At 43.9% G+C, this 25,894-nt stretch overlaps 1 protein-coding gene across 4 annotated transcripts in view; it reads right to left on the bottom strand.

Moving 5' to 3' along the window:
- Window positions 1-2,212: 2,212 nt before the first annotated feature.
- Window positions 2,213-25,894, bottom strand: part of st3gal4 (ST3 beta-galactoside alpha-2,3-sialyltransferase 4) — a 38,209-nt gene continuing 14,527 nt past the window's right edge. For all 4 annotated transcript variants that reach the window (XM_068053795.1, XM_068053791.1, XM_068053793.1 and 1 more), the window contains 9 exons: window positions 23,046-23,136; window positions 18,964-19,032; window positions 18,760-18,860; window positions 16,512-16,572; window positions 15,404-15,499; window positions 14,116-14,305; window positions 12,185-12,328; window positions 10,183-10,332; window positions 2,213-7,491 (listed from right to left, as the gene is read on the bottom strand). In XM_068053795.1, coding sequence (XP_067909896.1) covers window positions 7,402-7,491; window positions 10,183-10,332; window positions 12,185-12,328; window positions 14,116-14,305; window positions 15,404-15,499; window positions 16,512-16,572; window positions 18,760-18,860; window positions 18,964-19,032; window positions 23,046-23,136 — 992 coding nt within the window. In that variant the 3' untranslated portion in view covers window positions 2,213-7,401. The remainder of the gene's footprint in view (window positions 7,492-10,182; window positions 10,333-12,184; window positions 12,329-14,115; window positions 14,306-15,403; window positions 15,500-16,511; window positions 16,573-18,759; window positions 18,861-18,963; window positions 19,033-23,045; window positions 23,137-25,894) is intronic.

Consider the following 25,894-nt stretch of genomic DNA (forward strand, 5'->3'; position numbering starts at 1 on the left):
AGATCTTACACATAACTCCTAACCCAGCATACTGAAACTTGGTGCACTGCCACTCTAGTCATCTTCGCCTGTGATGACAACCAACACACATACACACACACACACACACGACTTATATTTACATAGACTCTATAACGTAATAAACCATCCCAAGGTGCTTCACTGGAGCATTATAAAACAAAATATGACACCAAGTCTTACGATCAAGTAAGAAAGGGGTCTAGGGTTCCCTCTCAGCCTTCACCTGGTCTTACCGTAACAGGGTTTAATTTTAAACATATTGTTTTTCTCCCCCTTAGTGAATCCTTTTTCACTACCTTCAAATTATAAGGCAAAGAAACTAGCCAAACAGGTTTTCTTAGGTTTAAAGAAAAAAAGTTGAATTTTATTAAGCTTAAACTTTAATTCGATTAATGCCTATGGATACGCGACGCGCCCACGCTTGCATGCATACGTGATACACACATGCAGATAGAGACAGAAAAGAGCAGAAGAAATAAAGTGGAAAAATTTGAGGCTATATCTGAAGATGGTTTTGGTTACTGTTCTTCGAGCTCACTGTAAAGTCCTTGATTGTAGGTAGGTCTTGCTTTTCGTTGGGGCCCAGTATTCTTCTTAAACTTTCTTTGATGTAGGAAACTTTTCTCTCTTGAAGTTCATGTGTCCTCAGTGGGTCCAGAAGCCTGTGAGAAAGAGATGGGAGCAGACAGGCGAGGTCTTCTCACTCCAAGAGCAAACAGTCTTTCCGAGTTCATAAACTCTGTGGCTAATTCAAAAAACCCTGGACCAGCCAGTTAGTCATGTGACTAGCTGGTTTAACCAGTCCTGGCTTTTGTGGATTGTATCATCTTAGTCGTCTCTGGAATGCTCTTCCTTATACCTTCGATGTCTGGTGAACAAAATCCATTGTGGGTTGAATGTATCAGCTTGTGGTGACAAAGGACCATTCCCTGTCTGTTAGTATGCAAATGTTTTTCAGCTAAGTGTCTGGCAGCCCTTGTAACAGGCCTTCTCTTCTTCTCAGCAACAGTTTAAAATCAATGTTCATATGACAAAATTAATATGCCTCATTCTTGGCAAGTGGGGGCCTGCATGACACCAAGGCACTAATGAGATAGATAGGTCATGACCAAAAGCTTGGTCAAAGAGATAGGCTTTAAGGAGTGTCTTAAAAGGAGGAGAGGCAGAGAGGTGTGGAAGGGTGTTCCAAAGCTTAGGGCCCAGGTAACTGAAGGCGCAGCCAGCAATGGTGGAGCGATTAAAATCGGGATGCTCAAGTGGCCACAATTAGAGGAGCGCAGATATCTCGGAGGGCAGTGGAGCTGGAGGGAATTACAGATGGGGAGGGGAGAGGCGATGGAGGGATTCGACAACAAGGAAGAGAATTTTAAAATCAAAATGTTACTTGACCGGGAGCCAGAAGAGGTCAGTGAGCACAGGGGTGACAGGGGAATGGGATTTGGTGCGAGTTAAGACACGGGCAGCAGAGTGTTGGATGACCTCAAGTTCATGGAGGGTAGAATGTGGGAGACCAGCCAGGAGTGCATTGGAATAGTCAAGTCTAGAGATGAAAAAGACATGAATGAGGGTTTCATCAGCAGATGAGCGGAGACAGGGGTGATGTTACGGAGGTAGAAATAGGCGGTCTTAGTGATGGCGTGAATATATGAGGTTGTATATATGTGGTATACGAGGTATGTTGGCTGAAGTGAAGGCTTGCTATGAAACTCAAACTGGTACAAAAGTGGTGCAAGGGCTACAACAGAAGAGTGGTTGTTGTGTTATTGAACTTGTAATCCAGAGGCCTGGACTAATGATTCAGATCGTGGCCCGGGCGGCAGCTCATTTAAATAGCCGGGGCAGGCCGCCCTCACCCCCCAATCACATGGAGGGGGCGGGCTGTCCATCCCTGGCAATGGTGTCAGCTACCTGCGCTCAGGCACTGACGCCATTTTTAAAGGGTTGTCAGCCCGACCAAACATTTCAATATTTAAAGTGACATTGAATTAAAATAAACACATTTCTTTTGCCCCCACAATATCAATTAAATTATTTATTTGTCCTTTCCCCCCTAAGTTACATGACATTCCCCTCCCCTCCCCGCCAAACTGCACAAACTTTAAACTATAACCCTTTCCACCATCCCCTACACCCATGATGTTCATTTGACCCCATCCCCATCCCCTCGCACTGAGAAACTTACCTCCTCCCCCCTCCCCACCAGGGTGATGAATGCGTCTGGACTTCAGGAGGTGATGGGAGACTCATTAATTCAGGTGATTTAATTTATTTAAATATTTAAATGGCGTTCCTGTCGCCAAGTGGCGGAGGGGCCGCCGCGAAGACTCACCACCGCCAATATCGGGCCAGGCCCTGCGAGCGTTGAGGTCCATGGTGGGCCTCATCCAGGCGGATCTTCATGCCCCCCTAACCACGGATCCCAACGTCGAGGGTTCTATAAAATTCAGCCCATGAGCTCAATTCCCACCATTGCAGTTGGGGTATTTAAATTCAGTCAAATAAATCTGGGCAACAGTAATGGTGACCATGAAACTTCCAGATTGTTGTAAAGCCCCTTCTGGTTCACTAACGTCCTGTGGGGAAGGAAATCTGCCTTCCTCACCCGGTCTGGCCTATATATGACTCCAGACCCACAGCAACGTGGTGGGCACTTATCTGCGCTCTGACATGGCCTAACAAGCCAATCCATTGTATCCAAAGCAAATCAAGGGCAATTAAGGATGGGCAATAAATGCTGGCCTTACCAGCGACACCTAGGAATTAAAAAAAAGTGTTCTGCTCCGAGACAGACAACCATTTTGAGAAGCAATGGGTTCAGAGAACCCTTCAACAAGGCGGCACTTCCCTTACAGGTTCTCTGATGAAAATCCATAGTTACAGCTCTCCAGGAATGGCGTAGAGTCTGCACAAATTGAAGGTTAATCTCCAGAGCACTGTTGCGGGAAGTGCAGGAGAAACATTGCTGGGGTATTAAAACATTGTGGGCTTTTCTTTCCCCATTTTCTTTGAACGCTTTCATTTATTTAGTGAGGACGGACACACTATACAACCAATGGTGGGAGTGTGGGGTTGGGGCAGGAGGTCTTGTGAGAAGCCTCCAGCGAAACATTGAAACAGAGTTGGCAACCCTCGTTGCACCATACAAGGGAAAACTGCCCAAAACCAGTTTTGTGGAGAGAACGAAAAGTAATTTAAACAAAACAGTGAGCAAACAATGAACACATCAGTCAGGCCTTGAGATGGTGAGGGGGCAGGAGGATATTTGGATGGAAAATTTTAATCAATACCAGCTGATATCAAGATGAACAGACTTCAGGGTAGAGTTTCCATGCAGTTGCTTAGGTTTCTTCAGTGCAATTCGTCTGAAATTGGTGTAACACGCGCAAAAGATCGCGGAATTTAATGCACAAATAATACTCAGCGTAAATCCAATTTCCACCATCTTTCATTCCAATTTCAAAAGCATGGCACTAGAATCTACCCCCGCCTACAAAGCTGGTCAATAACCAGTTGGACAATGCCGATGTTGGAAAATGGAATCAGGGCAAAACCCTCCCATACTTCTAGTAATAAAAAGACTCCACTTGTTTGAACTAAGCAATTCTCATGTTCCCAGATGCTTTTTCTCCTTTCTTTCTCTTATTCAGCATTGCAGGCCCAGTCCAACATCTACAGCCCAACTAAAATAGCAGGCACTACAGATTTAATAGAGTACCTTCACTTCTGCAATGAATGCTGGGATAGCACTAACTCCATAGTTGCCCCCCCCCCCCCCCGCATTCCTCCAAAGTGCAAGAACGGCACCACAGACAAACATCACATCGAGGTGGGCTGTGAAAGAGAGAGAATGAGATGACAAGAGAGAAATAAAAAGGAAACAAAAATACACTGATACCACTTGTACACCCTAACAGTATGAGCCCAATTATTTTCAAAGCAATGGGATTTATTGGAGATTGAGAGGTGTACACTCTACTTTTGTGTTCATTGTCCAAGTTAAATGCCTCTTTATTTCTACAGTGCTGCGGACGTTTGTTATTTGAAAACTCAACTCTGTTCCCTCTCGAATGTCTTTTCTATAATGAAAATAGGTTCCCTTTTGCTATTTCACCCTGGTGCTTTTTAAAAAATAGAAAATTGGTATCACGAGACCAACATCCGACACAGCACAACCAATTCCTGGTGACCAGTGCAGATTGGGACTAAACCTCTGTTCGGGAAATAAATCCTAAATCAAAGCACCACCGGTGTCAGAAACTGCAGACAGACAGAAATTAATGGGAAATTAATGAGCGTGTGGCCTACGAGAGGCTCCACGCTGTGCATCTAAGCAGCCTGTGATAGTTTAGACACTTCTGCACCATAGTAGACTCCCTGTGGCCGGCAGATGCAGTGATATCAGGAATATGTTTCACAAGGTCTCCTTTGTTGGCTATTGGTGGTGATAAGGATTCATTCGATCACACTTGCAACTTAGCTAGTGATGCTGAACGGAGGGAGGGAAGAGCTGAGGGACACTTTCAAGATTTTTATACTCAGTGTCTAGGAGAACTCCTCCCTCTCTGAAACCAGGGCTGGGTTCTGAACTGTCAGGGGGATCCAGAGCAGGAAAGGTGAATAAACAATGGATTGTTGATAGTGTCATACCCAGTAAAGGCATGTCCTATTCATAACTTTTAACATGGACTGTATTCAGCATAGAATCGTCCTGAACTGAATTTTCTTTTGAAATGAACCACAATGAACATTAAAAAGCTACATAGGATGGCTGCCAAGCGTCAGGTGACTTTTGCAATTTCGGCCCAGACGCAGAAGTATCTCAAGCATCCGGAAAGTTCCTCATTGTATGGCCATGGTGGAGGGCCTCGCTTGGAAGGATAGACCAAGACAAAACCATTTGTGGAATTCACACCTCCTACTGTTTGTGGTCTGACCCAAAACTCAATATCTATGGACTCCTAGACTCACTGTCTCCAAGCTTGAAACTTAACAAAGTGAGCTGTAAGAAAACAGATGAATCATATGTGGGTGCAAATGGCCACCATCCTTCCCCACTGTGTAGCAATTGCTCCGACCTTCCAATTATTCTGGGTGGAAAGTAGAATTATTGATCAGGTAGACACCTGACCCAAACTCAACACAAATAATGAATCTTATTACTCCAAGCATCAGGGACAGACTGGGCAGTCTTCAAACCACCAGCTGCAGAGACAACAGCAAAGGCAGAACACCTATGCCTTAAAACTGGAGACTACAACATCCTAAGGTCTCCAAGCCTGTTCCTTTTCAAGTCCACCAGTACAGAAAACCGACCGCCTGGTAATGAGACAACAAGCAACTAACTTTGTGACCTGCTGAAAATCAACCTCTTCGAGAGAATCCTGCAACGACTTTGATGTACAACTCTGGCTATCGAATCGATCTAACTATGCTTTAGGCATGAAAATGTCTTCTTCACTGGGCCCGCAAAACATGCCTTTTCCCCAGGACGAGCCAAAAATCATGTGACTTATGAACCTTTCCTTTGCTTGTAATTTGTAAAAGTGCACTAACCACTTTAACAGTTCTCTTTCTCGAGTGTGTGAGCAGTGAGTGAGAGGCGCGGCGTTAGACTTTCAGGGTGAACATGTGAATAAACCCACGTAAAGCATGCTGCTAGTTATTCAAATTTGCCATACACTCAGGGGTTAAGAAACACACACATCTTCCTTATCAAAAGCACCCTGATTACAGAAAGTTAGGGGGAAGGAACTGGGATTTCAGTTCTCTCTCAATTCTGTCTGTAATAGGCAGGAGGCAAAATCGAACATCTTACAAAATGGATCCTAAAGCTTAGTAAAATACCTAGGGACGTAAGGACCACTGGCGAGGAGCAGTCGGCGATGAGGGGACAGCACTTGAAACTCCAGTCACCTCTTTGAGGTGCATAGTAGTGGAGTTTTCATCCACATACCAAAACAGTAAGATTAATTCCATAATTGCGTACTGTCAGCAGGGAACCCATGTTCGAAAGGCAGCACAGGTCAAAAAACTTCATAGTCCCAATTCTCTGACTCGTATTCACTGAGTGTGGCATCTTCACCGGGAGAGCAGAAATAACCCTCAAAAGTTCAGACAGGATTACAATTTTCTTTCAAAGGAGGTCATTCAAAGAAAATCTAGGCCTGAATTATTATTACATCATTTGAATTCCACTTTGGAAAACTTCAGACATTCACAGTCATTTTTATTTTTTAAAACTGATAATCTCCAAATACATTCAGAGGTAGAAATAGGAGAGTAGATTGCATTCTCAAAATGTTATGTACAATGCACTTAGCACACACTTGCCCATTTAGTATGTTCAAACAATTTGCTCTTTTAAAGATCTGGGAAGAATTCCTCTTTCAAGTGATACCAGAGTATCACATCCAGATTTTAATTAAACATTTGCATCAAAACTCTTAAAATACATTTGCTCGAGCTGAGAGTTACACTGAGACACTGCTGCAATGAGTACCGCCAGCTTTGGACACCTCAGCAGTTGAACCATCACCATCTTGCCCTCATGCTAAGATTAGGCTCTTGAAGGCAGATCACCCCCACCATTGGCCAAACCAGATTGGGCAGATCATCTTTAAATAATGCGGCCAAGATAGCTAATCACCAGGAATTCCAATCTTTCAACCCAGTCTCTGGGGTGGTTATTTGCAAGGCAGCTCAAGCCTCGGCCCTGCCATATGGGGCAAGCAGGGGGAATTCAAAATGGCTGCCATGCGAGGACACTTCAGCAAATGAGAGGAATGAAAAGAGTGAGGCATGGACGTGGGGATATCACAATGGAGTTGGTGTCATTTGATTCATTGCTCCTCCAACTTTCCCGGGGAATTAGACAAAACAAATTTCACAAATAAAAGGGGGACCGAGAGCAGAATTAAGAGATCCACACCCTCATGTGGCAAAATGAAACATGGTGAAATTCTGGAAAGTTCTAGTTAAGTCCGTGCGTTCCTTTTGCAATTACAATTGACACAGGCTTTTCAGGCCAAGTGTGTTCGAGCAAAATTTTTTTTTTGTACGGCCGAGGAAACAGAACTTGCATCTTCTAAACCAACACTTGAAGTGTTATCCAGTTGCTCTCGTTAACGCTCATTATAATGTCTGGAGTTTGGCAGCTACATCAGTGCAAAGTAGAATCGTACGCGCTAGTTGTGATGATCCTAGCAATGCAGAGTGTTACACAGGCCAAGGGCAATGATTACTCCATCTGTAGCCCAGCACGAACCAGAACAGAGCACACGCATTGCCCCCCTCATAACATGTCCAGTCAGTAGCCAAGGGAATGCTGCAATCGTCATTTTAAAAAGAATATAAATAAAACTCGCCACTCCTAAAAGAACATTACATCAAAACCGTGAGGTATTTAATTGCTCCAGCATCCACGAGCTTCTTCAGAAACAGCTGCTCATGTGTGACATTGTGCTCAGAGTTCTGCAAAGGTAAAGACAAGTATTATAAAGCAGACCAGAGTCCCTGATTACCCCGTCGACCAAGACCAAGTAACTAATCAACATAAAAAGGCCCAAGGCAAGTGACAATGCAGTTATTAAATCTCCTTTGTCCCAGTCATGTTTGGAAAGTACTTCTTGGCTTGCCTTGTTCAAATCTGCCTGACACCACCAAAGGAAGATTTCTGGGCCAGAGTAAAATTCCATGGATGGTCAGCTTCATATCACCACATAAACTGTTAATATTCAATGACATTGTATATGGTCCCACTAACACGACAGATCATGCACAACACTCTTGTTCATGCACTTTGTACCCCTTTGTAGGAATGAGCTCATCTCATCCATCAGCTTACTTGAATAATGCCTGCTGCATAAAGCAAAATCATTCATGATGCACTGGCACTAAGCATGGGGGAAAGGAGCAAGCGACACTGGGCAATTGGCAGTGGGGGGGGAGGTGGGGCAGGCTGGGTCATTGAGTTACAAAATCATACAGCACAGAATAAGGCCATTCGGTCCATTGTGCCTGTGGTAACTTTTTGCAAGAACCATCCAATTAGCTCTACTCCCCCAATCTTGCACACAGTCCAAATTTTTTTTCCTCTCAAGGCGGGTCATCATGTCACATGACTAATAGTCCCTTAATTATGATACAGTGCACTGAAAAGCACACAATGCCCACAAAAGTCTTCTGTCTTCCCCAAACAGTGGCAAGTGTATTCAGGCTAAAATTAAAAATCAAGTTTACTCACTCATAAAATACTACAGAAGTAGAAAAGCACAGCAATAAAATCCTACTGAATTCTTGATGTGCGCTCCCAGCAGGTCAAGGGCCGTGCTGGGAATGTGGAGGATTAAAAATATTCCATAATGGTATAATAATTTAAACAATGAAAATAAGGCAGTCCCCAAGACTTCTGAATTAAATGGACTTTCAAAGAATTTCCAATGCAATGTCATTGTGACCAGTGCAATTGCCAGGTCAATTTATAGTATCCATATCATCCATTCAGAAACGAAAGACATGGAGAGAAGTCTGAGTGCAGATTCTAAACCCAAATTCCCCAATGAAAAAGCTGTTTCAAAAACACCATGAGTGGACATGAACAACTGTTCACACTCATCCAAGTCTGTGTTGATAATTGGAACATATAAAATTTTATAGCAGCTTGAACAAAGCTCCTGGGTTCTGACTCAGTAATAGATTTAAGTGGCCTGTCTTATGATGACTGTGCTCAGATCTTCACAGTCAATCCTGCCTTTGACTGGATCTCCACATATTGGCATTACCAGGGATGAGGATGTGCCTGAAGAGGCATGAAGCAGACTTGACCTCAAGAGAAGGATGGATGCAAGAGCTGCAGGAGAGTTGGGCTGGGCATGTGTATAGAGTTCAGCTGTTCCAGAACTCCCCTCCCCTCACTGCTTGCTGTTTGTTTGACTGGCTGTAGAGATTGACTGGGAACTCTCGCTGCCATTTGTACAATCTGATTGGGCACTGCCAACCACGTGACTGATATTACCACAGGTTTAGCACAGATTAATCAGAAAGGAAAGTGTGGGGGGGATTTCTGTGCACCCAGCAGTTCCACAATCTTCAGTGTACATGAACCTCAGCTTGTCCCCTTGTCCATCTATGCTGCAGCACATTTGTGTGTTGTGTATACAGGCAAGACAGGAACCATTCTATTTAGAGAGAAAGAAAGGCTTGCATTTATATAGCGCCTTTCACAACCTCAAGGAGTCCCAAATCGCTTCACAGTTAACAAAGTACTTTTGAAATACAGTCACTGTTGTAATGCAGAAAATACAGCAGCCAATTTACACTCGGCAAGGTTCCACGAACAGCAATGTAATTGCTGAGTAATCTGTTTTTAGGTCAAAAGCAAAATATTGCAGATGCTGGAAATCTGAAATTAAAGCAGAAAATTCTGGAAATATTCGGCAGGTCATCGACCCTTCTGATGAAGAGGCAGCACCTTGAAACATTAACTGTTTCTCTCTCCAAAAAAGCTGCCTGACCTGCTGAATATTTCCAGCATTTTCTGTTTTAATGTGTTTTTAGTAATGTTGGTTGAGGGATACACATGGGCCAGGACACCAGACAGAACTCCCCTGTTCTTCAAAATAATGCCTGGGGATCTTTTACATCCACTGGAGAGGGCAGAAAGAGACTTGGTTTAATATCGCATCCGAAAGATGGAACTGAAAGATGGAACTGCTGACAGTGCAGCACTCCCTCAGTACTGCACAGATGTGTCGGCCTAGATTTCGTGCTCAAGTCCCTGGAATGAGGCTTGAACCACTGACTCAGATGCAAGCGTGCTACCTCCGGGATGCGGCTGGCACCTTTACTAACATGTCAAAGTGCTAGGCCATCACAGCCCATTACACATATTCACCCCCATACTCCCTGCCATTGGACCAAGGCAGACATTCCGTCATGTAAGGTGGGAGAATCTGTACCGTACAGTGTTGCTGTCCAGTTAGGGCAGGATTCAGACCGAATAAACTGACCACACCGAGGCCATTCTTCAACCTCACCCTTGGGTTTCGAACTTGACTGACAGAAAACTCCAGGCTATTTTACAAATGGACGAGTAGCATGTCAGAAATGTACACTAGGCAGTCGGAAGCCTTAAGGCAGAATTTAAATCCCTCTGATACTTACAGACATTTCTTTCATGGTAGTTTTGCCATAGTAGTGAATGGGAGTATTTTGTTGACCTCGTGGATAACCAAAGCCGGCAACATGGACCTCATCACAATAGTTCAGGGCAACAGTGATGGCTAAAAAGCCAGTGGTGGGGTGCATTGGCTTCTGTGGATGCAGAGAGAGATATTAAAGAGAGAGGTTGCACTCCTCTAATAGATTAGGCGTCATGAATGCTGGCACTGTATCAATTCTTTACTATCTCAGTTGGCTCCAATTTACTGCAAGCACAATAACTGTGCACTTCACAATATTTCCATCCAATGTAGCAACTGTTGGCAATGGACCACAGGTGAGAAAATATTTTGCTGAATAAATTGGAAGTCTAAAGTTCACACAGTAAGTAACCCTTACCCTGCTGATTAAGTAGTGACCCTGTACACCTACACAGTGAATAGCCTTGACCCTGTGTAGACCTGACAGTTACAGTTAGATGTCAGAGCAGTGACCTGATGGTGGTGTTTAAAATTATGAAAAGGGATTATAGGATCGGCATAGAGAAGATTATTCCATTTTTGGAGGAGTCCTAAACTAGGGGTAAATATAAGATAGTCACTAATAAATCCAACAGGGAATTTGGAAGAAACTTCTTCACCGAGTGAGTGGTGAGAATGTGGAACTCACTATCACAACGTGTAGCTGAGGCAAAATAGCATAGATGCATCGAAGGGAAAGCTGGAGTAATGCATGAGGGAGAAAGGAGTAGAAGGAAGTGCTGATCGGGTTGAATAAAATAGGATAGGAGGCTGCTCGTGTGGCACATAAACACCAGCAGAGACCAGTTGGGCTGAATGGCCTATCTCTTTGCTGTAAATTCCATGTAATTCCTTATAAACAGTGAGTCAGTACAATTACACCTTGAGTGACCCTTACCCTGCCAAATAAACAGCAATTCCACTTTGGTTACGTGTCAAACGCTGACACAGGTGTCTTCACCCTTACCTTGCAAAATAAACATGAACTCTGCAGTTACCCAACATGATATGTGTTACATTAATAGGTAACGTGATGCACTTCAACAATGCCTTAGCAATGCTGGATGTGCAAACTACTTTCAGCTGTGTGGAAAGGGGTCAGCTTGAGGGAGGAGCCCTCGGAACAGCTGATTCCCGGGAATTATTCAGTTTGTCTCAAGCGAGCGCACACAATGAAATACATCTTAATTTCTACAGAAAAGCCACTTTCCTAGTAGAGAAAAACAATTGGTTGATAGTTAATGGAGATATTGAGGCAGGCAAATGGAATTCATCGACTTTGCTCGGCCGGTGTCATTAACGAACACTCCCAATGACAGAGGAAAGCTCCCTACATTCTTCCTCCACAACATGTCTTCCCGAAAAAAGCAGCCCCCTACCATCCATCACCATTTTGATACTCCCATTTCCCACTGCAGCTGTTCTTATGACCACTCCAAAAAAAGTGTCAATTTAATGCCAAATTAAAGGAAGGGGGTGGGGGTGGGGGTGGGTGAGAGGAGGGTTGTGTTGTAGACCCACGCTAACTAGACTGTCTGAATCCAGTCACAACCAACAACAAAAGCTTACATTTATACAAGCGTCTCTAACATAGCAAAGCGTCTCAAAGCACTTCACAGGAACATTATCAGACAAAATTTGACCCTGAGCCACATAAAAAGGTATTAGAACAGGCAACCAAAAGCTTGGTCAAACAGGTAGTTCCAAGGAACATCTTAAAAGGAAAAGAGATGCACAAGCAGAGAGGTTTAGGGAATTCCAGAGCTACAGAGAAAGCAGATTTTCAGGACAGATTCAACCCCAGCTGGCAGAGGTGAAAGGTCAATGTACTCAGGTGCAGGGTAAACACCAACAATACCTGGTCAGTTCTGATTTCTGTGCAAATTCTTTGCGCTAACCTAGGTCCCGGAAGCTAAAGGGCAATGAGAGTTTCACCGGTCCCAAGAACAGCACTTTCAAGTCAAATTGTAAATCAATGTCCTTACCTGCTTGGACTTGGGAGGCAACTTCAGTGGGATGTTGAGCAATTTGGTAGCAGCTTGGTGTATGTAGTAAGGGTTAAGGATCCGGATATTTGAAGGATTTGCTTCCCAGATCAACGGCGGAGTCTTCCAGAATCCTTTCCTCAACTGGAACGAAAGGAAACAGTGCTCGTTTAGGGCAAAGAGCTGAAGATTGATAATCATTAATATTCAACTGTTCATGAGTTAATGAAGTGGAAGTCAGTCAGCCAGAACTTCTCAAGGTCCTTCCATGTACAGCCACAAGGACAGAAGCGTCCATGGGCCCAATAAGCAGGAGCAGCCAGAGCTGTGTACTGGAACAAGGGACAGGAATGGCCATTCAGCCCCTTCAGCCTATTCCACCACTCAATTAGATCACGCCTGATCTGTAACCTACTTCCATTTACCTGGCTTGGTTCCGTATCCCTTTGTACCCTTACCTAACAAAATTGGGGGCAGTGGGAAATAAGTTGCCAATCTGCCTCATATGTTTATGATCTGGTTTCTAATGCAGATGCTTTTAATAGTAACTAGTATTTTGTGGAGAGTCTATCATCTTTCAGCAGCCACCCACATTATTCTTCTTTAAAAGGAAGAATGATTGCTTATCCTTCAACCCTCCACCCTCTCTTCACTGGCTTGTGGGAGTTTTGGGGGGGCGGGGGGGTGTTGGTGGTTGACAGCAGAAGATGGAGCAACCCTGGGGTGACTCTCCCTCCCCAGTGCAGTGTGAATAACATCAGGTGCTCAAAGAAAGGGAGGGAGGGAGAGTGCAGGGAGAGTGTAGGCCATGGAGGGAACTGCATCAGCCAACAGTGCAATCTTACAGAGCTCCGATGGTAAAGATGACAGTAACTCTGTGGCTGAAGGTTGATAATCAGAGGGCACAGATTTAAGGTGATTGGCAAAAGAATCAGAAAAACAATTTATGCAGTGAATGTTTAGAATATGCAATGCACTAGCTGATAGGGTATGGATACAGATTCAATAGTAGCCTTCAGAAGGGCATTGGATAAATACTTGGGAGAAAATAATTGCATAGATTTGTGCAAAGACCAGGGGAGTGGAACTAACTGGATTGCTCTTCAGAAGACTCAATGGGCCTCCTTTTGTGCTGTCCATCAGATAATTCTAGCTAAAGCAGACCAACATCTTTGAGGAATAAACTAACCCTACCCTTGCACATGTCCTGGTGTTAGGACCAATTCAGATTAGCTCGATTATGGCTGACCAACAGTCCATTACAAGTCATCAAAATGCACTGGAAATTGCTAAAGAGCTCTGGCACCAGCTATTGGCCAAGCAGTGCTTCTTTGGCATCTCAGTGGCTCTGTGTTGGTTGGTACTAAGACCACAGATGGCACCATTGAGAACTGCAGTGCTGCATGGCCGACAACAGTTCGCACCAAACAGTAATGACTAGCTCCATATTAACTGACAGTGAAGCACCAGGGAGTGAAGGCACCACCCAAATCTATGCCCAGAGTGGACATCATTGATCCCAACTGGTGCCCTCAGTCCAAAGTATCAGTGCACTTCTTTCTAACCCTTCTGAGTATCATGGTTTCCAATCTTGGGAGCTAAAAAGCCAAGACAAGCAGTACAGGACAGCCATGTTGTGGGGAAGTCAAGTAAGGAAGGCAATTATCAGCCCCGTCAACAAGGGAAATTAAATGGGAGAGTTCCACGCAATGTTTGGAAGCATCCCATCAGGAAGTCATTTCGCACCTTGCCACAAACCATACCAATGACGCAAAACTTTGAGCACAAACTCTCTGCCACTAGTTTAAGTCTGACAGTTTCCACTGATCCATGGGACTCACTATACGTTATGCTCAGTGGAAATTCTATGTTGGCAGTTAACTAATAGCACCAGCTGGCAGGATCATCTGTAACAATAGTCCACACTCAACTCTTTTTTCATTATACAGGATCTCCCTCAGCCAGTTGGCATCCACTTTCTTAAAGGGTAAAAACACAAGCAGCGTGCCAGGGTTGTTTTCGGTATTGGGTTCCACGGTCGCTGACTCAGGATAAAAGAAACGCAGAGTGGTCTTGCTGCCGACGTCCTTCTCATAGCCTTGGACAGGAGCATCATTTATTCTGTGCCAATGAAACAGAAGACAATTTGTAAGTCCACGGCCTACTTCCACACAACATAACACATCATAAGCATGCTTATTCGCAAGTTACCTTTTCTCAATATATCCCCTTGAAGGCCCTTCACCCCAGGCCTTGTGTCTCAGTGCCAGAGTTTCCAGGGGGAAGCATCCTTCAGTTAATGATACTCAACCGCAATTGAGAGAGGCCAGAGCCCTGCCCTCCCCTCCCGCAGTCAAATACCAAGCCTCCTCTCGTGGTGACTCTCTGCAATATTTAATGAAGATTGAGGACTTACAACTCGTGACTCCTCACTCCTTAACGCTGCTGTCAGGGATTTAATGCAAGGCTCTTCAGTGTTCGAACATTTGCAAGGGTTAATGCACCAGTGTGCCATGCCATGGGTTGGTAGCTAAGTAGTTCGTGCTCATTATTCTTCCACGCGGCAAGGGGCTTACCTCAGCTGCTCAACCATCACTCCTGTGCTCGCTCACCTACATTGGTTCCCTGTGCAGCAATACCTCCAATTTCAAATTTTCACCCTTGTGTTCAAATAGCTCCAGGGCCTCACCTCTCCCTATCTCTGTAAATAACTCCAGCTCTACAACTCTCCAGCCTCTGCATCCCTCCATTTCTAGCCTCTGGAATATCCCTGATTACCCTGATTAACTTCAGTCCACCACTGACATCCATGCCTTCAGCTGCCTCGGCCCTAAGCTCTGGAACTTTTTGTCTGCCTCTCTCTCTCTCCTCTTCTAAAACGTTCTTTAAACTCTATCTACCTCTTTGGTAGCATGTCCTAATATCTCTGTACGTGGCTCAGTGTCAATTTATATCTGATTTCGCTCTATCGAAGGACCTTGAAGCATTAAAGACACTATATAAATGCAAGTTGTTATTCTTTTTGTATCCAAGGAAAGCATTGAGGCTTCCTTCAGAGCAGAAGGAGGAAAGAAGATTGGCACAGAAACCATTTCAGGACACACTCTGGCCACAATTAGCAGCCAACAAGCAGATAGCCTGTCTGCTCACTCATGCAGAGAGGCAGAAGAAAAGATATCCATAAAAAGCAGATAATCGCAGCAGTTGTACATCACTCACCGAATGACAATATCATATTCATTGATTGTTTCTCCGAGGGAGCTATTTCTCAGAGTGAATCCATTGCCGATGATAACACATCTCTTACAAGTCAGTCTGGCAAAAGACAAGAGATCGTCAATGAACAAACGCTCCTCAGTACAATGACTAAACTGAAACCACCTGTAAAGGTTTACAGCGTAAAAGGCAGCCATTCGGCCCATTTTGTCTGTGCAATGCAATCAAAAACTAATCCCACAGCCTTGCTCTTTCCCCATTGACCTAAATCTCTGCTTCATCTTTAATAACGCAATGGTCTATACTTCAGCCATTTCCTCTGGCAAAGCATTTGCATCTAAAACAGACATGACAGGACCTAACTCCAGTTCCACTGATGACCATCTGCTGCAACTGGTATCTCCATCTCCTACAGATCACTTCTCGGAGTTGGATTATCAGTTTCTTGCCAGTCAGAGCCAACTAAAGGGTCGGGCCCAGTTGAAATTCGATATGATTGTAGTTAAAGTGAGCACCTGTGGCACAGAGCTTCAATTTTATAAAACATTCTGAGCTCCACACTCTAAGAGGACATGAAGGCTCTGGAGAGGGTACAGAAGAGATTTACTAGACTGGTTCCAGGGATGAGGGATTATAGTCACATGGATAGATTGGCGAGGCTGGAGATGGTCTCCTTAGAGCAGAGAAGGCTAAGCGGAGATTTGAAAGAGTGTTTAAAATTATGAAAGCTTTAACTAGAGTAAATAAAGAGAAACAGTTTCCAATGGCTGAAGGATTGACAATCTGAAGGTACAGATTTAAGGTGATTGACAAAAGCAGAGGTGATATGTGGAAAAGCTTCTTTACATGACTAGTAAACGGAAATGCACTGACCAATGGGGTAGTTCAATAGTAGCCGTCCAAAAGAAATTGGATAAATTCATGAAGGAGAAAAAAAAAAATCGCAAGGATATAGGGATAGAGCAGGGGAGTGTGACTACCTGGATTGTTCTTTGAAAGAGCGGGTGTACACTTGATGGACCGAATAGCCTCCTCTGTGCTGTATGATTCTATAAACCACATACACAGTCAAGTACAACATATCACCATGCCGCATCGATGAAGAACTTACCTGCTTATGCTTTCAGGCATGTCATATTGTATTTTGGCCAATATCCTGTTAATAGATTGTTCTGGAAGGAAAGTGAAAGGTTCACAATGACACACTCATTTGGAGAAATTTGTTAATCCTTTCCCCAGACTAACTTACAGCCATTTTATTTTTAATTGACACAAAAAAACAAAAGATTAGGCCTGAGGGTGGATGGCTTTGGAATCAGTCCACTCCCCTTTCCTCAGTTTTGAGTGCCTTTTAAAATAGCCTTCAGTAAACCAAACAGGTTCACGGATCATTGGCCTATCAGTGTTGGTTCTATACCAGTGCCATCTATTTGGATCCATTTCTCCACCCTTTTCTCCATGTAATCTTTAATACTTTCCTTCAGGTTTTTAGACTGGGTCCTTGATGAACTAGGCTGCAGCAGTTTACATAGAAACATAGAAAATTTATGCCACAGGAGGCTGCCATTTGGCCCATTGTGTATGTGCACTGGCCAAGGAAGAGCCATCCAGCCTGAACCCCTTTTCAGGTCTTGGTCTGTAGCACTATAGGTTACCGCACTTCAAGTGTATATCCGAGTACTTTTTAAATGCAATGAGATTTTCTGCTTCTACCACCCTTTCAGGCAGTGAGTTCCAAATCCCCACCACCCTCTGGATGCAAAAATTTATCTTCCATTTCCCTCCGATCTTTCCGCCAATTACCTTAAATCTATGCTCCCTGGTTATTGACCCCTGCACCTTTTCGCAGGGCCAATAACACATTGTCTCAAATCCCCGCCCCCAGGAAGGACATGAAGGGGCAGATTTTCTGTTCCAATGTGTGAAGTCGCTTTATTGAAATCATGCTCTCAAATTCCCAACACGAACTCCCAATGGGGAAAGCTCTGCACCAGGAGTGCAATTTTGTAACATATTGCCCTGTGTTATTAACAACATTTACACCAGCGATCTCAGGCAGATGGGAGGTGAGAGAATATTTAATTTTTAAAAACTGCGGTCCAAAAGTAAAAGATGCTATAGAAACCATACAGAACCAAAGTGAATGTGACAAAACCTTGCCAAGAGTCTTATGGCCTGACAAACACACAAAGGGGTTTTGATAGAGTAAATAAGAAGAAAACGTTTCCAGTAATATGATGACACAGATTTAAGATAATTGGCAAAAGAACCAAAGGCAAGACAGGGAGTTTTTTTTTGTATTCAGCGAGCTGTTATGATCTGAAATGTACTGTCTGAAAGGTTGGTGGAATTAAATTCAATAATAACTTTCAAAAGGAAAACTTTGAAGGGCTATGGGGAAAGAAGGGCAGTGGAACTGGGTAGTGCCTCTTCCAATGAGCCAGAACAGGGCATGATGGGCCGAATAGCCTCCTTCTGTGCTGTATCATTTTATGACTATAGTGAGAGTGCTACCCAATGAACTGAGTTTACTGTCCGACTGTTCGTTGCTAAATGATTGCCTTTAACATCAGATTCATTGTTAAGGCATGGGCTATTAAAGTCCAATTCATGTTGGGTAAATACTTAATTTTTGGGGCATTTTGCACGGCTTTTAAGTCAGTCTAGAAAAGCATGCGAGCATCAGCTAGATTTTACGAGTGCTCTGCAGTCCGTTCCACATTACTACTGGATGGTTTTCAAAACTGTAGAATTGAACTTTTAGTTGATATTTTGTTTCTTGCGGATAAGGTCAAGGATGATAATATTGCGGGAGCCGAACACTTTCTTGTTACAGGCAACCAGTTGCCCACATTAAGCACTCCCAGGTCAGATGCAACACTGCCCCAACTAAAGCAAAGCCTCCCTATACTCTGCCCTGCCAACCTGCTTCAGTTGTAGCCACAGAAAGAACAGCTGCCCTACCACACCAGTGAGACATTTTGTCCCAGATTAACTCTTGCGCAGTCTGAAATTTCACATTTAGTGCCAATTTGGGACATTTCATACTGTGGGACCACACTCAATAGAAACTGCACTGCAAATGGTGGAGACTTTCACCACAACAGTCTAGTCTGGTTGTGGTTAGGTCTGACTAATCCAAAAAGGAAATAAAATAGTTAACTGAAACAGATATTTATTAATAAACATGGTCTACTCCAAAGCAGAAGCGTAATGCATCAGCAGTAAAAAAAAAGACTCAAGTTCCTGGCCTCAGCACTCAGAGATTTGTCCCACTCCCTCCCTCTCTCTCTCCCTGTTCTTTATTTATTTTGAATACAAGGAAAGGAAACCAAGTAGAGCGATCAAAGTTTCCTCACCGCTGCCTTTAATTCCATACGGCAATTCATTGACTGCAGAGCTTTGCGGCATCCACCAAATATCATTTAAACGTAAAAATAACTGAGTGTTTCTGGTGAAACTGAAAGAAAAATATGAGCAAGAGATTAAAACTGGCAGAGGCACAATCAGAAAATCTGGAGAGTAGAGCTCAATGCAAGGTGGTGGTAAAAGAGGTGACTTACTTTGATATTACTTGCTTGCTGCATGCGTTTGAATACCCAATTTGGCAGTGCTTTTCTTCCACACTGTAACTGAACAGAGACAAGTGTTAAACACACAACAAAAGCTGTCACCCCATAAGCGATGGGACCAGGACGGCACAGCCTATTAAACCCTGAGCTTTCAGCTCTTGTCTTCAACCCAACCTACTCTGATGGGATGAAGGACTCCCTCCCAATGAACCCTGGTAAAAAGGCTTTGGACAATCTCAATACATTTCATATTGAACTTCAACATTCACTCCCTCCACCACAGTGGCAGCAAGATGCACTGCAGCAATTCGCCAAGACTCCTTCGACAGCACCTTCCAAATCCACGACCTCTACCACCTAGAAGGACAAAAGCAGCAGATGCATGGGAACACCACCACCTGCAAGTTCCCCTCCAAGTCACACACCATCGTGGCTTGGAACTATATCGCCATTCCTTCACTGTCACTGGGTCAAAATTCTGGAACTCCCTTCCTAACAGCACTGTAGGTGTACCTACCTCACATGGACAGCAACGATTCAGAAAGAAGGCCCAGCATATTGCAGTAATCATACCATAATTCAACACTGAAATAGCACAGCACAGGTGGTATGAAAAGCCACCACACATGCAGAAGGTTCTGAGGTTGTAGCTGAGGCACATTGTTGATGTAGAGATTCGATTACTCTGTAATCTAACCAGTGCTATACCTGCCCTGGGAGTATTTGATGGGAGAGCAGATGTCATACTCCACCTTCATGAGAGTTTAAGTATTATTGTCACACCATGGACACAGGGGGTGGCTAAACCAACAGAAGCAGCTCTTGCTCAGCAGTGACGAACCAGAATCTGGTATTCGTTATAGATAGAATCGTAGAATCTCAGCAGCTGGCTAATGAGTCCCAAAGCTCAGCGTAGGTTCCTCTGAGTATCTTTTTAGATTGGAGATATCAAAACACAGGAAACATGATTTATACCAAGTATGAAACATTAGGGTTTTTATCTTGAAAGCAAAAATCATAATACTGGAACTGTCAGAAATGTAATAGGACAGGAAGTGGTGCAGTTCCTGCTAATGCAACAAGTAGAAAGTTTTAGCTGCAGTGAAGTAGCAGCCTGGGGGAGGGAGAAATATGCAAACGGATAATACCTTTCTCAATACAGAATCCCCACAGCTTTGGAGCAGCAACACAGCGACTAACCTCAACAGCAGAAACTTAGCACTTTTACCAAAAAGGCAGGTTGGGGGGGTTAGGAGAATTAATTTTTTTTATATGAAAAGGATTGTTATAAAATGCCCAACCAGAAACAGGGACGGAAGCAGAATCAAATGTGCTAGCACAGGCAAGACAGGTTGAACGGCCTCATTTTAAAAATTTTTATTTAGAGATACAGCACTGAAACAGGCCCTTCGGCCCACCGAGTCTGTGCGGTCCATCAACCACCCATTTATACTAATCCTACATTAATCCCATATTCCTACCACATCCCCACCTGTCCCTCTATTCCCCTACCTATATTAGGGGCAATTTACAATGGCCAATTTACCTATCAACCTGCAAGGGTTTGGCTGTGGGAGGAAACCGGAGCACCCGGCGGAAACCCACGCGGTCACAGGGAGAACTTGCAAACTCCACACAGACAGTACACAGAATCGAACCCGGGTCGCTGGAGCTGTGAGGCTGCGGTGCTAACCACTGCACCACTCTTTTTTGTGTTGCAAAATTCTAAACCCCAAAAAAAAGGTGTTGTGAACTGAGTCTGCATGATATCAGTTACAAATGTGATCCCTAAAATAGAAAAAAAGTAGTTTGGCACGAGTTTAGGTTACGGGTAATGCACAGTGCAAGCTCCAGGCAGAGGGTTTACAGAGCTAATGGAGGCAAATCAGAAGGACATTCCCATTATCTCTGCTGTCACTGGTGATCCAATACAGCCATCAGCAGTTCGACAAGGCTAGTTACAAAATCTCAGCAGTTAGCACAGACTGTCCTGTAATATACCATTTACAAGCATCATGTCCCTGCAGTTACACAGGACATGAATAATCTTAATCAAAATGATCTGAACTCATCTCAAAATGTGGTTATTTTGAGAAATCTAGCTCCTTAAGGGAGTGCATCCCATTGACACACTCAGATGCTGTGTTCTCACAGAATCACGCAGCGGAGAAGCAGTCCATTCAGTCTTCATGCCTGTGCTGGCTCTTTTAAATTAGTCCCACTCCCTTACTCTATCTTCATAGCCCTCTATAAGTTTTTCCTTTTCAAGTATTTATCCAATTCCCTTTGAAAGTTACTATTGAATCTACTTTCACCACCCTTTCAAGTATTGCCTTCCAGATTGTAACAACTCACCGCGTGTCAGAAAAAATACTCGTTCTTATGCCAATTATTTTAAATCTGTGTCCAACGTTCCCTCTAATTTCCCTTCACTGTGCGCAGCCTGTTTGCTGCCACGTGATTGCGCATGCACGCATCTTCAAGGGACCGCCGCTTGTGCATGACCCATTTGTTCCTGTGTGACAGATTCATTACTGGAATTTTTTGAGGATGTAACTAGTAGAATTGATAAGGGAGAACCAGTGGATGTGGTGTATTTGGACTTTCAGAAGGCTTTCGATAAGGTCCTACATAAGAGATTAGCGTGCAAAATTAAAGCATATGGCATTGGGGGTAAGGTACTGACATGGATAGAGAACTGGTTGGCAGACAGGAAACAAAGAGTAGGAATAAACGGATCTTTTTCCGAGTGGCACGCAGTGACTGGTGGGGTACCGCAGGGATCAGTGCTAGGGCCCCAGCGATTGACAATATATATTAATGATACAGATGAGGGAATTCAATGTAATATATCCAAATTTGCAGACGACACAAAGATGGGTGGGAGTGCGAGCTGTGAGGAGGATGCAGAGAAGCTCCAGTGTGATTTGGACAGGTTGAGTGAGTGGGCAAATACATGGCAGATGCAGTATAATGTGGATAAATGTGAGGTTATCCACTTTGGTGGCAAAAACAGGAAGGCAGATTATCTGAATGGCAATAGATTGGGAAAGGGGAGGTGCAGCGAGACCTGGCTGTCCTTGTGCACCAGCCACTGAAAGTAAGCATGCAGGTGCAGTTAAGAAGGCAAATGGTATGTTGGCCTTCATAGCGAGAGGATTCGAGTACACGAGCAGGGATGTCTTGCTGCAACTATACAAGGCCTTGGTGAGACCACACCTTGAGTACTGTGTGCAGTTTTGGTCTCCTTATCTGAGGAAGGATGTTCTTGCTATGGAGGGATTGCAGTGAAGGTTCACCAGACTGATTCCTGGGATGGCAGGACTGACGTATGAAGAGAGAGTGGATTGATTAGGCTTGTATTCGCTAGAGTTTAGAAGAATGAGAGGGGATCTAATAGAAACCTACAAAATTCTAACAGGACTGGACAGACTAGATGGAGGAAGGATGTTCCTGATGGTGGGGGAGTCCAAGACCAGGGGTCACAGCCTAAGGATAAGGGGTAAACCATTTAGGACTGAGATGAGGAGGGATTTCTTCACCGAGATTGTGGTGAACCTGTGGAATTCTCTACCACAGAAAGCAGTTGAGACCAAATCATTAAATATATTCAAGAAAGAGTTAGATATAGTTCTTAGGGCTAAAGGGATCAAGGGATACGGGGAGAAAGTGGGAATAGGGTACTGAGTTTGGATGATCAACCATGATCGTATTGAATGGCAGAGCAGGCTCAAAGGGCCAAATGGCCTACTCCTGCTCCTATTTTTCTATGTTTCTATGATTGCTATGCAGCCACGCTCCCTCAGAGCTTGAGGGAACATTGTCTGTGCCCTCTGGTTACCAATTCTCCTGCCAATGGAAAAGGTTTTCACTATTTACCCTACCAAAACCCTACATAATTTCGAAGACCTTCATTAATCTCCTCTGCTCTGAAGAAAACAATCCCAGATTCTCTGGTCTCTCCATATAACCTTGTTAAATTGAGGGGTTCCTTTAATCCTGCTGACATGCAGCATTGTTCAATTCCCAATGAGGCTGGGAGGGGTACAAAGAAGCTCCAGGGAGAGACTTACTGAAAATTCGCCTTCAGTGTCAGATGGGAAAGGATCACCATCACAACAATTACTGTAATGACCAAGAGAAACTGAAAGATCTTAGAACAATCTATAAAAAAAAAAGAGATAAGGAAAAATTACTTTCTACTGTCCCATTCATCCACATCGCAATGAGGTGCTTACAATATAAAGTGAAACCATATCGACACGATCAAGTGCAATACAGAGCTGAAACTAGTTAACATTACAACAGTGACTACACTTCAAGTGTTTTGTCTGCTGAAAATCGCATTGGTCATGAAAGGTGCCACATAAATGTAAGGTCCTTCTTTCGTTTTAGACACCCTTTCGTTAAATTCTTGGGTGTCGTAAACCTGGAAAGTAATTCTCAAAGAGGAACTTCCCAATATCTTTTCACTCTGGGTAAACTGAAGCTCAAAATATGAAAGGCTGCATTTGTCAGTACCGGCGTCTTCAGATATGCAAAGCGTGTCCACACTTACCAGCCTGCTCAAATTGTTACTTAGATTTAAGGCCATAGGGCACTGGGAGCTTGTACATCGGGAGGTCAAATAGTGTGTGCTGCTCCAGCTAACTCAATGGTCTCCTTTGCAAAAATGAAAATGTCCTTTTTGCATAAAACATTGATAGGTGGCAGGCCAGCAATTCACATCTCACAGGCAGCAAACGACACTGCTGCCGGTAGTAGGCTGACACCGAGAGGTCTAAGTTTCTAATATGATTTGTGTGAGAAAAGGACATTGTGGTTTTACACCTTGAACAGCCTAGTTCGAATTTTATTATATGACTGTTTTGTATTCCGCCACCAGGGAAAGTAGTTTATCTGTATGTTAACATCTCAAAATAGATCACTCTTGCACTGCATAAATACAAGTGAATACAAGCTAAGTTTACATAAATTGTCCTCGTAATTTTACACTTTTGGACTGTGTAGAAGTTTGCTTTTACCAGTGTTGCCTGAACAGAATTCTGTTAATTTTGAATATTTTTAATGTCAAATCCACCACTTTGATTTAATATTAATCAGAAGCCATGGAATGAGGCTGACAGCCTTGGTGACTTGAAGCATGGATTAACTATTGAAGGACAGATGTGTCAGCCAACAAATCATTAATCTATGTATGTTACTGAAATTTGAAAAAATAAATCGGACCCAAAGGTTAGGTCAACTGCAAGGAAAGATTTAGCTGCTAGTTTCTATGCAATTGTTCACCTTGTTAAGAAAATCAACAGGCCTTGTCTGAACATCACTTAAATTTATTATATTACATTTTATTTTCTGACATTACAACAGTGATACACTTTAATAAGAACTTCATTGTCTGTAAGGTACTTAGGGATGTCCCGAGGTCGTGAAAGCCGCTGCATAACTGCAAGTCTTTCTTTTGAAGTTAGTTTGTCCTTGATAGATGCCACATAGTGAGACACTCTGGGCAGGATTTCTTTAGGCCCCATTGGGGGCAAGGGCAGAGATGGATGGGTGAATGCTGGACGGGTGCCCGCCGCCGTGTCAGTTTGCTGGCAGCATCCCACCCCTAGGTCATTTTGCCAGAGGGCAGGACAGGGGTCAGCAGGGCTACATGCCCGCAAGCAGCGGATAGCCAACTAAGGAAGTTAAATTAAAATAAAAGCAAAATACTGCGGATGCTGGAAATCTGAAATAAAAACAAGAAATGCTGGAACCACTCAGCAGGGCTGGCAGCATCTGTGGAAAGAGAAGCAGAGTTAATGTTTCGGGTCAGTGACCCTTCTTCGGAACTGAAGGGTTCCGATGAAGGGTCACTGACCCGAAACGTTAACTCTGCTTCTCTTTTCACAGATGCTGCCAGACCTGCTGAGTGGTTCCAGCATTTCTTGTTTTTATTTAAAGGAAGTTAATTGGTCACTTAAGGCCTATTGTCAGAGGCCGACTGGAATTTTCCAGTCGGCCTCTGGGCCCCCAAATGCGTTGGGGAGTAGGCCAGACACCTGGAGGTGGCCTCCCAGAGCTCCTTCCCTGCCTAGCTACAGCTGTGCCTGCAGGCCGCCCCTGTGCAGGGGCTCCCCCTCCACAATGTGGCCCGGTAGCTGAAGACATTTTTCAATTTAAAAGTTTAAAAAGTTGGTGAAAGGGTGCCTCTTCCCTTCCCTGAACTGCAGGCTTCAATCGCCTTCTGAGCTGGGGGGGGGCCGCCTATTGACCCTTCAGCTTTGAGAGCCCTTAACTGGACACGGAGCCTGCCCTCTAGCCACTAATTGGTCAGTTTGGGGAAAATCACTGCTGGGTGACTGTTTCCCACAGAGTGCGGGGTTGTGACCCTCATTTGATCCTGACATCGGGGTCCCGACCCAAAACCCACAATCCCATCCTATGTCTCCACTTTATTGTCTCATGTTTATGGGAGGATGCTGGCCTGGGAAGCATTATTATATGTTTAGCCATGGTGTGGTATGTGGGAGTCAGCAGACGGCTGCCTGACTTGGGAAACCTTGAAATTGATTGATATGGGAGCTGAAAACAGGCTCAAGGTCTTGTAAGAACAAATTTTAGATTAATTAGACAAGGTTGAACTTAAAGCGGAGATGTTGGAACGTTCTCCAAGCAAAGCTGGACGCGCTCAAGTGATAGCAAGGCCACTGAAGTTTGTTGGTTCCAAGCTTTGCCAGATTCTCTCAACTTCTTATTTAGTTGGTATAATTGTGCCTTTTCTATTTTAATATCTTTACAACCTATATTATGAAATCTTAATAAAACCTATATAGGAACCAAGAGCCCTCTAGTCTCTAAGTGCCAAAAAACAAATCTAATATAAATTACTCGCATGAGCTAAAACTGGACATGTGCCAACAACAAACATGGGGCTAGA

Source organism: Heterodontus francisci, chromosome 22 (assembly GCF_036365525.1).
Source record: "Heterodontus francisci isolate sHetFra1 chromosome 22, sHetFra1.hap1, whole genome shotgun sequence".
NCBI classification, from domain to species: Eukaryota; Metazoa; Chordata; class Chondrichthyes; order Heterodontiformes; family Heterodontidae; genus Heterodontus; species Heterodontus francisci.